Source organism: Balaenoptera ricei, chromosome 1 (genome assembly GCF_028023285.1).
Source record: "Balaenoptera ricei isolate mBalRic1 chromosome 1, mBalRic1.hap2, whole genome shotgun sequence".
NCBI lineage: Eukaryota > Metazoa > Chordata > Mammalia > Artiodactyla > Balaenopteridae > Balaenoptera > Balaenoptera ricei.
This window is the reverse complement of record NC_082639.1, coordinates 50,784,098-50,800,547: the sequence shown is the minus strand read 5'-3', so window position 1 is coordinate 50,800,547 and position 16,450 is coordinate 50,784,098. Positions and strand designations below refer to the sequence as shown.

The following is a 16,450-nucleotide window of genomic DNA, read 5'->3' as shown; positions in this document are numbered from 1 at the left end:
CGCCTGAGCCATTGCCCACCCACCCCCATCTGTGGAAAAATTTTCTTCCACGAAAGCAGTCCTTGGTGCCAAAAAGGTTGGGGATCGCTGGTATACTATGGGGCAGAAAATTGTACAGCCTACAAACATGATAAATAAAGATGTTTACTATGTATTTTTGGGTGGCGGAAAAAAGGCTACAAAACAATATGCATTGTATGAACACAGTTTTGTAATTTAGAAAAGTATAAAATGATTTAAAAGTATGTAAAAAAGATTACAAAGATAGAAGCCAGAATCTAATATAGTGGTTGTTTTAGGGTAGTAATATCAGTGTTTTCATATTTTTCTTTCAGCTTAACTGAATTTTCTTATTTTTTCCCAATGAACATGAATTAGTAGTTGTATTCCAGAAAAAGGAAGGAAACCCAGCAAATTAAGATTGAACGTGCCAAGAAATGGCATGGTTTCATATTTCTGAACATCTATTATATATCAGTCTTTCCAAACCTCCAGAAAGCAAGATCATGGTAATCAAATTCACTTTGCAAAATGTAAAACTGGTATTTATGGTGACAGGAAGCCAAACAGGACTAAAAAACACAGAAAGTTGACTCTCACAAAATAAAACAGAATGGATACGTATTGTATAGCATAAAAAAAATAACAGGCTTTGAAGCACATAATAGGTGATGAATATAAACTGGCTCTAAATGAAGTAAATTTCATGAAAAAGAACAGAAGGAGAGGCTTCAGCTAAGCAGTGAGGATGTTTGCAAGGACTGACCTTGAGGGTAGACCACTGCGGTCAGTGCGGATAGTTTATCCTGTGGGCACACATTACAGAAAGGGTGAGTAATCACCGCTCTCCACTGGCCACTTAGATGCATTGGTCTGCGAGACACAGGAGTCTGTCTGGAACGTGACAGGGAAAGTTGATGGTGGGAACGCACGGAGTCAATGGTTTACAGAGGCGGCAACCCTCACACCGTGGGAGAAAAAAGGGTTTTGATTAATTGGTTGATTCCAAGGGCTTATTTTCTTTACTCTGGTACTACCATTAAAATGATGGCTGAATTCATTTTGATCTCTTGTCACTGTCTCCTTCTGCTGATTTTTGCTTCAGATGCTTCCTCTACTGTTTTTTTTGGGGGGAAGGGTGGGTGTCAAGATAAATATCAATAGCACAGTTAGAATTAAAGCTTATTTTATATAAATAGTCTTGGGGGGAAAGAAACTTTCTTTTAAGATAAGACATTACGGGAAGCTAATGACATCTGCAGAGGGGCTGAAGGAAGCAGAAAGTGGAAAGCCATTTTGTATTTCTGCCTCTTTGCCATTGGATTGAGTTTTCTCTCACGGCATCTTGAAACTGGTTTCTTGTTTTATGTGTCCTTTGCATTTCTTAGCACCTCTCTATTGTCTGTGCTTAGGAAATGTAAGCATGTTGATAGTTCATAAAGTGATTTTTTTCCAGTGTGTTAATTTCCCAGGGCCTGGGAGCCTAGAGAATTGTTATGGGATGCTCCCAACTTCTAATTATAATTATTTGCTTTCCAGGATATACAGAATTTGAGAGGATCACTTTGGAGCACACCGATGGCCAGAGGAGCGATGGGTGACATTCTAGGGATGGGGGAGTGGTCAGGTGGAAAGGCCACAGATGCCAAGACTGCCTGGATAACTATAAGGAGGGAGGGAGACCACCTTCCTTGCATCCCCTCCCACTTACTCAATAGCTGAACTTTTACCATGAAAATGGCATCTCTGTGATTTGATTCCATTTTATTAAGCTGCAGATACAAAGACAACTGTGACATCATACTTGTCACACTGTCTAGTGGAAGAATAGTTTTGAAAACTACTAAAAGGAGAACACCATTTCTGGAGAGGGACAATTCTTTAAGATATTATTAGTCATTCTACTCTTTAATGCAGATGGACGGCTATAACTACCCTTTGTGAGATCCTAATTTGGAAAGGGAATAGCAGGAAGACTTTAGTTGTCTAAAGGAAGGGAGGGTAGGAAAGGGCAGAGGAAGAGGGGGAGAGAGAGACTCTGAGGATGAGAATATGAACGGATAAATGAACAAGAGGTGGAAGCAGGAACTGTCAGCAGGCTTCAAAATTTGGAATAGCAATGGACCTTGTACTTAACCAATCTCGCCCATTAATACCCCCATCAGAAAGTTCCATCCACTGTCCCTTTCCCTCCAGCTGATAAACTTCCCCCAGAATTAAAATATATAGAAGTTTGCAATAGCTGTAAGTAAAATCCACATTTCTAAGTCCTTCTGATCTGTTGGTACCGCCAAAGGAAGGTATAGCGCTCTACCCCTGGCTGAAGTCATCCATTCATGGGCCTAGGAAATTGGGAAACCCTGTCTCCCTGGGCACGTAGGACTCTTCCTTAGGTCTGCAGCCTGGGTCTTCTGGAGTCTTCTTAGCCTTTCCTTCATCTGAAGGAAGATGAAGGAGATGACTTTCCTTCATTCTGAAGGAGATGACTCTGGCTGAGTCTACCAAAGTCTGCCCATCTAGATAAGAAGTGAAATCCTTTATCCAACGACCAGATGTGTGGTCTATGAGAAGACAAAACATCTGGACTGCTGGAATCATTGAGCTGCTGGCAAGCTCTGCTCAGCTTTCTTACAGGAAGGAGTGCCAGGCACCCTGAAGATCAAGCTAGGATCTTTGAAGTTCAAAGAAAAAACTGTGTTGAAGTTCAGATTGAAAAATATGAATCACAGGGAGGAAGTAATTCTTTTTCACCTCAACTTGCCAGAATCCTGAGCTGGTCTCCAGGCCTGGGGCACATAGGTTGGCACCTCTTCTTTAGAGAGGGGTGAATGAAGCCAAGTTGACATGCATTTACATTTCCAAATATAATCATTATTACAATGTTGACAATTATACCTGGGCTTCACGGAGGCCATTGAATCTTTCAAAGGCTCTATCTCAGCAGTTCCACAGGAATGGCAATTCTTATTTAAACATTTTTTAAAAAGGAAATAAAACAAACAAATGAAATGAGCACCTGGAGAGGCCAAGTGACATTGTTTGAAGATGTACAACAACCATGCACAGAGGTTAAGACCACACGGATTCCCTCAGGCATGTGATGACAGGTAAGATTCAGGTCTCTGGCACCTGGGGGCTTTCTTTACTAGATTACAGTGGCTCCTAAAAATAGTCAGGAGAGGCACATAATTCCTCGGGTTGAATAGGAGACATGAACTTGTCTTTAAGATGTTGTGAGCCTTGCAGCTGCTACTCAAGTCAACAATTACAATTTTCAATCTACCATATCTTAGATACTGCTCCAGAATATTAAGGGAAAATATTATGTAGTGAAGAAGATGTCAGTGTGGGATGAAGCTCAGTTTCCACTTAGGAGAGGATGTGAGTGGAATCTTCTCAGAGCTAGAAACTCCAGATTTGACTAAGATGTCAATGAGGTGCCACAAAGCATGGTATGAAGTATCTGATAGAGCAGTCAGATCTTGTCACACTACTCTGTTTCAGTGGCAGACTGTCTCCTGATTTGTGACCAATGACATTTCTTTTCAGGAAATTCACCTTTGAACATTTAAGAAGCCAAATTTTTTTTTTCAAGAAAAAAAAAAATTAGGCTAAAGTAAAAAAAGAATGAAAATCAACAGAGGATATAATCCAGAGAGACCTTGATTTCAGTTCTGCTTCTGCCCCTTATTAACTGCAGCCTTGGGCAAATTTCTTGAAACCTCTCTGAGCCTGGGTTTCCTCATATATAACACAGGAATAAAAAGCCTTATCCCGCAGGCATGGAGACTGTCAAGATTCAACAAGGTGTCTTCATCTGCTTGGGCTGCCATAACAAAATATCACAGATTGGGTGTTTAAACAATAGAAATTCATTTTCTCACAGTTCTGGAGGCACGAAGATCAAGGTGCCAGCATGGCTGCTCTGGTGAGGGCTCCCTTCCCGGCTTGCAGATGGCCCCCTTTTTGCCGTGTCCTTACATGGCAGAGAGAAAGTAAGCTCTGGTGTCTCATCGCATAAGGGCACTAATCTCAGCATAAAGGTCCCACCCTCATTTCCTCATCTAATCAAAATCACCTCCCAAAGGCCACATCTCCAAATACCATCACACTGTGGGGTTAGGGATTCAAATGTGAATTTTGAGGGGACAGAAACTTCCAGTCCATAATATGCATTAACCTATGCAGGGCCTTAGTAAGCAACTCTACTGTTTTGTTTTGGCAATTATGCTTTGTCCCAGGAAGTGCAAGGCACCTAGTTATGAGAACATCTTCATAAATCAACACATTAAAATAATAATTGACAAGTCACTGACATTTCAACAATAAATAAACATCTCCATGTGATGTTCCTGAGACAGCACCAGAAAATCCAGAAAAAAGCTGAAAACTCTACCATCTTTGTTTAAAAACTCCAGTTAAGATCCACACGCATTCATGAGTGGGTTCAATTCTTTGGAAGAGATATTTCACAAGCATCAACTTGAGAGGCTTGGGCAGGGTGCCATGCACCACACTTCCCAAAATGTGGCACAAAGAGCACAGATATTGGTATCAGACTCTTGCATGTGACCACTTCCAATAGTGTACACTTGAGTTCCATAATCTTTCTGGATCTCTGTTGCCTGTGTGGGTTGTGAGAGGTACCAGGAAGGTTATATGAAAAGCACCTAGCATAGTTCTTGGTACGTAAGAGGGTCACAATAAATAAAGCTCTCATTACTGGGCTACTGGTGGAAAACCTGGCTTCTAGTCCTGACTTTGAGACCGTGGGCAAGTCACTTAAGCTCTCTGGTGCTCAGCTGAACAAATATTTCTTCAACTTTCAGTTACAACTTGGGAGCTAGACTTCTTGGTTCTGGCATTTACTAGCTGCTTCAACGTAAGCCAAGTTATTTAACTTCTTTTTGCCTCAGGTTCTTCAACTATAAAATGGGAATCATAGAGCTGTTGCGGGACTGAACGTGCATTCCTGGTCCAGAGAAAGAACTCATAATGTGCTCCTGATTATCATTACAGATAAAGAAGTGGAGTGGAGAGCAGAACGGTCAGGTTACAGAACTAGTTGGAAGTCAAGCGAGGGTTGACTTCGGAGCTTGTGCTTTCAGCCTTAACCTATACTGCTTCTCTACCTTTTTTGTAAACCTATTGTTAATCCTATTATTTTACCACTCAAAGTCTCTCCATAAAACTCACATGTGAAATGTCTTTTGCAATTCAGTGGTAGGAAAAGCTTTGTCTCCCAAAGAAATGAGCATGCTTCCTCTTTTTGAAAATAAGAATTATGTAACTTATCATGTGTTCTTTTTTGTCTTGGCTGCCAGGAAGCTCAGAGTCAAACTGTCTGCTCCATCACTGCCATCGAGTTGTTTCCTTCTTCCTGTATCTTTGTTCCTCATTTCTTCTTCTAACTCCCTTTTACTAACATTTTCGTTTGTGTCCCTTGTTGAAAGAGACCTCATAGGTATTTGAAAAGTGGTGGGGGGAGATGAAAGAAGCAAATACAAATCAGAAATTCACATGAAAAATTTGTTTTGTACCTTACCTGTTTCACTTGCTACAAGAAAAATGGTCAAGGGGAAATTCAAATGAAATAATATAAGAGCTATTTTAAAGGAGAAAAAAAGAAAACCAACAGAAAGACAGAACGACTGACAGTAACGGAGGCCAAGTCAAACGAAAACTGCAATAAATATGTCTGAGGCTAGAAGTGTTTGTGCTTTCCCTGGCTGGAACCTATCATTTCTTAATTACATCCTGTGTGTGCTTTGCAAGACGTGCACTGCTGTCAAGAGGAAGAACAGCCCCAGACAGGGGAGGGGCCGCGGCCCACCCCTCGGTCCTCACGTACCTGCACAGAAGCGAAATCCCCCGAGGCACAGGCCCCCAGAATAGCAGCACCCACGAGAACAGACTCCACCTCTTGCGACAGGACCACAGGCATGCCTGCGCAGGACAAGGCCACACCTTGGTTAGGGAGTAGTCGGGCCAGGGGCCACGTGGGGAGCCGGCCAGCAGCTCCAGCAGCACAAACACCTGATGTAAAGGCAGCGGCAGTGCTCCCTCCCCTCCCCCTTGCAGTTCCCTGTTCTTTGGGATTACCTGGCTCTAAAGGACTTCCCTGCCTCTGCCTGCCGCTGCAGTAGCCAAGGGTCCCCTGGAAGCCAACACCATATATCTATATCTGTATCTGTATCTATATCTATATCTATCTATATCTATATCTATCTATCTATCTATCTATCTATCTATCTATCTATCTATCTATCATCTATCTATCTATATGTATCTGAACTCAGGAGACCTTTCTGCCCAGGTTTTCCAGGCTTCTGCTAGCTGCTACCTGCCATTTCAAGTAGTTAAACAAACATTTACAAAGCGCTCTGCGGGGCCAGTGATATAGAGATGAATAAGACTGTCCTGCTCTTCAGGTCTCAAAGGGGAAATGGATGAGAGAGAGATAAAGCCCACACAGGGGGTTGGGTTTCCAACTGAGATGCACTAAGGAAAGGGAAGTAGTGAGAGAGGGTGTGATGAATCCTTCCTTCAGGGGCCTCAGAGTACAAGCCAAAGCCCTTACCAAGGCTGACAAGGCCCTCCAGGACCGGTGCCACTTCTTCCACCCTGACTGGTTTCTCCTCTCCTCCGGGCCACACTGCCCGGCCTCCTTGCTCTTTCTTGAATCTGCTTCAGGGCCCTTGCTTGTGCTGTTCCTTCTGTCTGGGTCACTTGCTTCCAGATGTCCCCATGGCAACTCCCTCCTGCAAGTCTGTGCAAATATCCCCCCCCCCCCGCCACTGCGGCTTTCCTGACCATCTGAAGTTAAATGACAACTTACCCACAACATCCCTTACCCGCCTCATGATTTCCTCATTGCCTTCCAACACCGTGTTATTACTTCTCTTGTTTACTGTCTGTCTTGCCTGCTAGAACATAAGCTCCATGAGGGCAGGGACTTTTTGTCCACTGCTGAATCCCTGGAATTGAGAGCTGCGTCTAGCGCATTGTAACTGCTTACATGATGAATGAATGAATTTTCGAGATGGGGAAGGGGGTCAGAGCAGGGGAGCTCAGGATTAAACAAGCATTTGAAGGATGAGTAGGGGTCCACCAGGCAGGGAGGAACACTCCACATGACAACTGCCAGAGGCTGAAGGTTCACAGTGGACTTAAGGTGAATAGGAATAAGTTAGAATTCTTAGTATTTTATATGTGTGTGTATATGAAAAGAAACGTACATAAAATATAAATATATTTGCTAATCAGGAGATGGCAGCAAACTCCACAGAGGTAAGCTCTGTGGCCAGACCTATGAGATCTTCCTCTACTCAAGACATTATTTTTCCAAAGACTGGATTTCTCTTCCTATCTTTTCTGGTAAGAGTTCCCTGACACATCCTCCTCTGTGCTCCCACCATCTCCTAACTCATTGTCCTACTCCAGGGCTGGGGCAGCTGCCCCAGCCGTCCCAGACAAAGGGGGTGGAGGACAGAATTCCCACACATATCCCAGGGGACTTAGGAGTACCAGCACCACACTGCAGGGCCAGCACTGGAGACTTTGCTGACAAGTATCAGGTGGGGTGGGGTCTCTGGGAAAAGCTCAGACCTGGTTCCACTAGCCCTGTGTCCTTCAGCAAGTCACTTAAACCCTTTAGCCTCAGTTTCTCCCTGTGTAAAATGGGGATGATAACAGATTTGCTGTGAGGATCAATGAAAAAGGGCACATATGGGGCTTAACACATTTCCTGGCCTATGATAAGCCCTTGAGAGTGGTGGCCGCTATTGTTAGGATGAATCTCAGTGAGAGGTGAAGCCCTCCTCCATGCACTTCATCTGGGTTGGAAAGTGGACCAGCAGGGAAAGGATGGGGCAGGTGCCCATCAACCATCCAGAGGATCAGGAAAGACACCAGGCCACGCGGAAGGGCTGTGTTGGCTGCATCAGGAGAGAGCACCGCAAGCTTTTGCAGAGTCTGGGGATCATGGGGACGGGGGTGTGACCATGACCATCCCACGGCCCTGGGACTTTTTAGAAGCCAGCACTCCACGTGCTGCTCGCCTCCTAGCCCTCCTTACCCTGTCAAAGCCTCACTGGTCTGAGCAGGGAGGAACTACTCACAGGCCCCTCTCCTCGGGAACGGGAAGCCAGAGGAGCCGGGTGGATCCCCCATCAGCTCTCCAGTTGCAGCCCAGAGTGCTCTGGAGCCAAGCTGCCAGGGTTTGAATTCTGGCTTCCTCCCTGCCTTAGCTGTGTGATCCTAGGCAAGTTACTTAACCCCTCTGTGCCTGTTTTCCCAGATGCAAAATGAGGTTAAAATTCCATTGATCTCACAGAGTTGCTGTGAGGGTTAAAAGTGCTTAGAGGAGGCACTAAATTGGCATTAGCTATTATGATTCTTAATGTTTACCGCATCTCAGTTATTCCCACCCTCTTCTCACCTCGGCCTCAACACCTGTTCTGGGTCCTGGGACACTGCCGTGTGGACAAAGTCTGTAGCCCCTTTGTCCTCCGGCCACATCCTGGACTGAGCTCGTCTCCAGCCACGCGGCCCCTCTTCACGTAGCCACTCAGTCTCAGGTGGGTTACCTGCTGCCCCAGCCCCTGCAAGTCTAGGGGAGGTCAGACTGCGAGCAGCCCCACGGTACTGCCTGGTGACTGGGGTTTCCCTCAACCCTGCCCACACCTCTGTAAATAGACCCTTTATTCGAGTGTTCTCCAGTTAATCCAATCTGAGTGTGTCATCTGTTCTCTGCCTGGATCTGACTCACACTGCCACCAGCGTCCTCTGGGTACCCCGTCCTCGCTGGACAGTGGTCAGAGCACGAGAGCACTTTTTCTGTTTGTAATGGCCCTCTTGGCAGGACATTATTGTTCTTCTTTGCATGCCCGCACCAAGCTCAGCATGTGTACTCAGAGAATGAATACATGAAGGAGTAAATGAGTGAAATAATGAATAAGGCAGGAAGAGGGAAACCCCTACTGAAACTGCCAGAATTCTACAAAACAAAATTTAGGAGGAACATTTAGTCCCAAGTCAGTGAGGGAAACCTACAATTACTTAGTACACACCAAGTATTTCTTGAAACCACAGTTAACTATATGCCCAGGGTACAAGGAGATTCTTCCTCCTCACGTAGAGGACATTTCCCAAGTTGGCAAAACCCTACTCTCCCTGCTTGCCCAGGGCAGGAGCAAACTGTTCCCCAAATGGCAAAGATTTGCTTACAAAATATTTAACTTCCTTTTTTTCTGAAATGCACCACCTTTTTGGCGTGGGGCTGCCTTCAGGGAAGAAGTGAGCTAACAGTCATTGAACACCTATTTTAAGTGAAGCACAGAGACTGGTGTTCACAAACTTGTGAGTATTAATTCCTCAGCATGATCTATCTGAGGGAAATAATATTGTCTCTACCTTTCAGAAGAGGGAAATGAGGCTCAGAGAGGTAAAGCAACTTGCCCAAAGTCACAGAGCTGGTCCCCTGCTCTTTCCATTACTCCACTCTATCTCCAAAGCATCTCCCAAATTCCATTGTGTTTTTCACATGTATTCCTGAGAATCATGTACCAGGTCTATGGTTCTTTCTACAGCTTTCTTTGCAGGAAAACTAGAGCAATTACAACGTTTAAAGGCACCAAACACTCTACCTATACACCCCCGGCTTGTGTACCCATCTTTTGCAGAAACAAATGCAAATGTGTTCTTTTCTCAGAATGCTGGGTGAAGGAGAGGAAGAAGGCAGCTTTGCCTGGAATGTGAACTATTTTATCTGACGCATTAATGAGTTTAGCAGAACCCAAAGCATTTAAAGGCAGATGCACTTTGCCATCACTTGTCAATCACCGGCTTCCCAAGGCAGAGGAGTTTCAGGCCAAAGAAAAGGCCCCTTTGTCCGGAACTGTAACTGGTCCACAGTCAGAGACAAAGGGTCCAGTTTCAATTGGAATCCAAATAACGATTAACAGCCTTTTCATTCATGAGCCTGAAGGAGAACAGTTTCCAAAGCAGAACTTTCTCTGAAGCCACTGCACCCCTGCTTCTGAGTCAGCTCAGGGGTGTGAGGCCTGGAAGAGAACTCACTTTCGTAAAGGCTGGAGCAGCGGTGCAGAGTCAGGACCTGGGTCTCACAGGCTGCCCTGCTCTGGGGGGCCCTGTTTCCCATTCCCTTGGGTGATGTGTTAGCCAAGGTTGATTTTATCTCCCCTCCTGAATCCAGGTAGGAGGTTTTGGTGGCTATTTGGAGGCTGGAAATTAAAAAGTCACTCACAGATCAGATTTTAAGTCTGAACTGTACTTGAACAAGCTAGCTGACTTTGAGATAAAATGTAGTCATGGCTTTTCTCCTAGGAAAAATCTAAGGTAATCTGGGCTCCTTTTTACGTCTTTCTTCTTTCTGCCTCAGAATGGCCTACTGCCATAGGTTTTGGACACTTTAGGAAAGGAGGAGTCATCATCAAATGGTTACAAACTGAGCAGAAAAGTTAAGAAACCTGGGTCAGAGCATAGTGTAGGGGACGCTGGGCCTGGACACATCTGGTACAATCCTGGTCCTGCCCCTACTGGGTGTCTGACCTTGGACAGTTAATTTAACTCACCTTCCTGACCCTCAGTTTCCTTGTCTGTAAGACGGGGACACCAATTTCTACCTTTTGGTGGTGTGTGCGGATTCAATGTAAATAGGGTGATTCATATCAACACAGAGTGGGAGCGTGGTTAACGGTAGTCATTTCTATACCTATTTTTATATATTTACCCTTAGACTGTGTGCTTTTTGATACTGTTCTCTGGCTTGTGCCTCAGTCTGCCTACCTTTAAGATGGGGATCAGTAACTTATTTAGTTTGATCTCACGATGTGCAGGGGGTAAATTTTGCCCATCATGTTTGGGAAAGCTCTCACCTGCAGGGATCTGCATGGCCTGGACGGGGAAGGGAGAGTCAGGGGCAGAAACCTGGACCCACCCAGCTGTCAGAGGTAAGGAATCCAGGGGACAGGGGACAGCAAGAGATCATGATGAACAGAGGCCAGTGGAGGGTGGGCTCAGATGAGACTGGAGGTGGGGCTGTGAGCAGGGTCCAATTCTCTCCTACTTCCCTATCCTTGCCCAGCCCTGGTGCCTGGCCACCCCGGGATGGGGTGGGGAGGGGGGACATCAGTCCCCAGGAGACACAGGGAGAGAAAGGAGCAAGGGGCATGAGGGCACAGGTCTAGAGGGATGGAAGCCCAGGCCAGCCTCTGGGGTAGCAGCAAGCCTCCTGCCTATGGGGCCCAGGGGTCTGCACTACAGATCCTGCTCTGCTTTTGTCTGCTCATATCACAGAGAGATCAGCCCATTACCCTGGATTCTCTCCATCTGTGTCACGATCCCTGACTCTGATGAGCCGAGAAGGAATCACAGGATCTTGGGGGTCTTAGGGCCCAAACCCCCATCTGCAGCCAGACACCCACAGCTTCCACCATGGCTGGGCTCTGCAATCTTTCTTCAAACAGTTTCCTTATCACTTCCTCCAGTCACCTGCTCTGCACCGTCACAGGTCCAAACCAGGGCGAGGTGGCCCACGGTGTTTCCATAATACCCTGTGCTTTTCTCACTCAGAGCTCTTGCCACACTAGATTTGACATGTCTGCTGTCTGCCTTCTTCAATAGACCCTGAGCTCCCTGGGGGCAGGGATCATGTCGTCATCTCTGTAGTTTCAATACTGCCCGCAATGGAGGGGATCAGAAGAGGTACTCAAGACTGTCGAGTAAATACTTGAATTAAGATCTAGTCCTTGCTGACCTCTCGTGTCTCATTTCTTACCATGATCCAATCGTTAGATACACATAGAAGTCACTTTCCCCACTGTGACAACCATAGCTGTCTTAAGAAAAAAAAATACATTTCAATATATTCAAAATAATTTGGCACACTACTTATATCTTCCTGTTCTCTACCCTGTCTAGATCTTGGCCATGCCCATTTGCTGCCAAGCCTACAGTGACTTTCTCTCCTTCTTCTTAGACTTACCGGTAATGTCCGCATGCATCTGCACAAAAAGGGGGTTCTTGCCGAGGCCCCCACAGAGGAAAAGGGTGCTGATCGAGTGCCCTGCTGACTCCATGGCCTCTATAATGAGGCGCGTCCCGAACTTAAAGGGAAGAACAGAAGAAAGCATCAGTACGGTAGCAAAGGTAAATGATTGGGAACATTTACTCAGTGTTTACCCAGTACCAGATGCCGCACTAGGAGCTCTAGATACACTACCTCAGAAAGTCAGGACTCAAGATTACATTGCCCGTGATCACACCATTATATTAAGTTGCAGAGCAGGAATTCCAACCTGGGCCTGCCTGACGCCAAAACCTTCTGAATCATTGCACCATTTGCTTCTATCAGTAGTTATACAATGTTGACAAAAAGAGTTGACAATGTTAACACGGTTCATATTAACACAGTTCGTTCAAATACATATTTGATGAGTGTCCATTACGGCCCAGGTCCTCTATGAGGTACGGGGAATGGAGTAATTGGCAGCTCTACTCCAATGATAACAGTTGGAGATCTCTGAGTCAGTTTTCCTTCCCTAAAGAGGAACTAAAGAAGTTTGTTCCTTGGAAATGGCACCAACAAACTCAGCAGCAGAAACATGGAAAGAGGGCTCTAACTGCACAAAGAAGGTAGGACACAAGACTTCAGGCTGGCAAAAGAACCTTTGTTACCACCTGAAACCAGGTAGTGGTTCTAATAAGGAGGCTTCCAGTGCCAGAATCCATTCCCAGTCAGTCCTTAGTGATCTCGGATGATGCAGAAACCACATGCTCTGGTTGGTTCAGGGCTTCACCATATTTTCATTTCAGCCCTTGTGTCTTCCTTTTTCTGAAAATGTGTTATCTATCGTCCTTGTCTTGCTCAGTTCACTAAAGTAAAAATTACTGATGCTTGACAAGAGACCACTACCATAGGGTCATCGAGGTGAATCTTAATGTACAAGTCATTACTTTTAGCTAGCGTATTCGAGTAGCTAAAAAAAATCATAATTTCCTAGAAAGTTCGAAAACTGAAAGTCCAAAAATCATCATTTTTTTTTTTGAGAGAAGGATTAAAAACAAAAAAGATGAACTGTGATAGGATCTTAGGAGGCAGCTGCATGGCGATGATTGAGAAAGTGGCTCTGGGGAGAAATGAGGGAGAGGGTTTTTTGGTGGCAAGATAGCCTTTGAGATGTTCAGAGAGTAAGCAACTTTGGGGGATGACCAAGTCCCAGGTGTGGACATGCGAGTGAGGGGCTGAAGCGGATGGAGGAGAAGGTCAAGGGGGAGGAGGAGGTCAAGAGAGAATACGGAGGTCAAGGATCTGGGAGGCCAGAGATGGTGCCACCACCAAGAAGGCGGGGTTCGGGCTGGACAGAAGAGGATCACAGATTCGCTGAAGGTGTGACAGTGGTGCTGGGAAGATGGTGTTCAGGTGCACAGAGGAGGAGAAGACAGTTCAGCTTGAGGGCATGCGGCATCAGAGGCTTAACCAAAATAAAGGAAGAGGGCTTAGGAAGTTATCAGGATGCTCCCCTGACCCCTGGGGGGTGGGGATGTAGAAGCTTCTTTCACAGGACTCTACAGAGAGCTGTCTCCCTGGGGCCAGAGGGTGCCTCTGGGAGAGGCAGGGCTAGAGGGTGATCTGGGGGCCAGGGGGGTGCGAAATCCTGATTGCTGTGTAGTAAATGATGAGGGATGGGGGCAGTTCAGGAGCAGAACCAAGCATTTCCAGCCCATAGATCTTCAGGTTTGTTGAAGTTATTAGTGAATATGGTAAGAATATGGATTAGGTAAAACTTGGGCCTCCAAAGATCATCCACAGATGTAGTGTGTTAAAAAAAAAAATTAAAACATGTTGTACCCTATAAGGCCAGATCCCGCTTATTGAATATGGCTGATTACCCCCAGATGTTCTTTCTTAAGCTTTTGGGGGGTCATGAACCCTCTTGAGAATATGATAAAACCTACTGACCTCCCCAGAAAAAAGTCATATATAAAATAATATTATAACTAATTTCAGGAGTTCTACAAATGCCCTTATATCTACCACGGATCCTTTGGTGTCTGTGGATTCCAGGTAACCCTAGTGTACTCTAGGGGCATGAATCTGCAGGAGATAAGAGCATGGCTTTTGAATTTAAAAAAAAAGCTGGGATGGTATTCAGGCATTTCACCTATTTCTTGAATCAAATCCATACCTAACCTTTCCATGACTCAATTCTCATTTTAAAAATGGGAATAATAACACCATATTTTTCATTTGATAACTCCATGGATTGTCTGAAATGTTAACATGCAACAAAAATTTAAAATGTGGTCTTAGACTTGATGAAATACAGTAACATCTATTTTACAAGTTTGCTGCTGTAGACAGTGTATCTGAAGCTCATAGAAGTGTCCAGTACATGGAAGGCATTTAGAAATGAGAGCGATTCTGGTTATTAGCTATATGCTAGGCACTCTGCTATGCTCCTTAATATCACCTCTAATTTCACGAAAAACTCAAAAACTGCATATTATTATCCCCATTTAGGATTTCTATAGTTTGCCTAAAGCCATGCAATCTGCCTTAGGGGAGGGGAAGCTGCCTCCCAATATGCATGGAAATGCCATGCAAAATTGATATTTCTGATGTTTCTAAAATCAGAGACCTGAGGCCTCATGTGATTAGCAGGCCTGAGAGGAGAGTAACACAAAGCACATTCCCTGGGAAAAGGCAAGAAGCAATCCAAACAAGAGGCACTCGCTCCAGAGGGGCTGTGACAGCCTGTCTCTCTCCCATGTGGCATTGTCAGCAGGAATTTCCCACTCGGGCTGCCCGGTTAGTTACAGGGCCTTCCCTTTCGGTGTCCCAGACGCCACTGTGTGAAACACTCCACCCTCTTTAAATGCCCCACCAAAGGGCTTTGTGCTAAAATGATTTTGTGCTCACCTTTCTGGAAAAAATGTTTTCACAGAGAAATTTAAATTAAAATTAGGCTATTCCACTGGGAATGTACATAACCAAATGCAAATGGGGAGACTTCAAATGCAAATAGTACTTTTTAAGGGTCTATTCTGCAAAGAAAGCTATAGATGAACAGGCTATGAATAAACGGGGTGTTTGACAGGTCTTTCAATTAAGCTTGGTCAAGAGAGAATTTCACTTCATGGAGGGTTTTGCATAGTCCCAAGTTAACTTCATTACAATATCTCTAATTCCATCCCGTTCTTACAAAATATCAACCATAGATATTACTACAGAGAAGAATTTGCTTAACTTTAACTTCACAACAAATAGGTGTAAAGGCAATATTCAGAGTCAATGAACACATTTTTTTTTTCAAGTTGAACATCATGGGAAAATATCTGTTATCAGAATGCTTCATTAAAATGCACATTAAAATGCACAAATGCACTAAAAGATCAGAACACCCAGATACTTTTGCAAAACAGACTGAACTCCTCACAGTTCAACTGACTATACAACATAGCCTTATCGAAAAATCTGTCTTAAATTGCCTTCTCTTCATGGTATTATAAAGGTCATTAAAACAATGGACAGAATAAATATGATAGCTTTTAATATATGTACGGCCCATTACATACAAAATTGATTTTCCAAGTGTGTAGTACTTGGGAAAATGTAGTTGGCTTTCCCCCATCCCAGCCCTCCCTAGCCCGCAGCCTGCATTAGGTTTAACCTAATTTATACATTCTTGGACTTCTTACCAGTAAGGGGACCTCTGTGAGACAATCCTGGCTAAATTAATGATGTCGTCTAAGATGTGTCAAATCAAAACTGTTCTCGGGAATGCCTGAAGGCTTATTTCAATCATGTAGCTTTTACAAACCGATCAAAGAAAAATGCAGCATGGTAACATGGAAAGAGCAAAAGCCTAAGAGTAGACAGACAGAGGTTCAGATTCTGACTCTACCATACACTAGCTGTTTGACCCTGGCAAGCAGTGTTCCCTCTGTCTGTAAAATGAGGACGATCCCACCTACTTACTGGGTTACTCACGGGTGGGTGAAGTACCCTGTTTGGTGCCTGGCACAGAGAGTGGGTGTCAGTGAGAGGGACCAGTGATTGTCATCACAGGATGGTGCCCCTTGGCTCATCCTGTGTGGCCTCGTTCTTCGTGTCCCCCTCTTAGCATGGACTCAGAAGGAAGAGCCTCACGGACCTCTGCTTTTCCAGGATTATTTATTTTAATGCAAGTGGTTCATTCCACTGTGAGACTTTTCACACAGTGATATTAACATCAGAAAATAAAAGCTCCTCAATTATTGGGAGATTGGGATTGACATATATACACTAATATGTATAAAATAGATTAATAAGAACCTGCTGTATAAAAAATAAATAAAATTCAAAAATTCAAAGCGAAACAAAACAAAAACAAACAAAAAAGCTCCTCAATTCATCGTGTACCTAGTTTTATTTTAGAAAGCTGTG

General features: G+C 44.6%; 1 protein-coding gene across 8 annotated transcripts in view; it reads right to left on the bottom strand.

Annotated features, from left to right (window-relative positions):
• The window catches only part of FGGY (FGGY carbohydrate kinase domain containing), a 411,167-nt gene that overhangs the window by 75,146 nt on the left and 319,571 nt on the right, over nucleotides 1-16,450 (bottom strand). For 7 of the 8 annotated variants that reach the window (XM_059898898.1, XM_059898889.1, XM_059898942.1 and 4 more), the window contains 2 exons: nucleotides 12,008-12,128; nucleotides 5,852-5,946 (listed from right to left, as the gene is read on the bottom strand). In XM_059898898.1, coding sequence (XP_059754881.1) covers nucleotides 5,852-5,946; nucleotides 12,008-12,128 — 216 coding nt within the window. The remainder of the gene's footprint in view (nucleotides 1-5,851; nucleotides 5,947-12,007; nucleotides 12,129-16,450) is intronic. The other variant, XM_059898937.1, reaches the window with a different exon arrangement.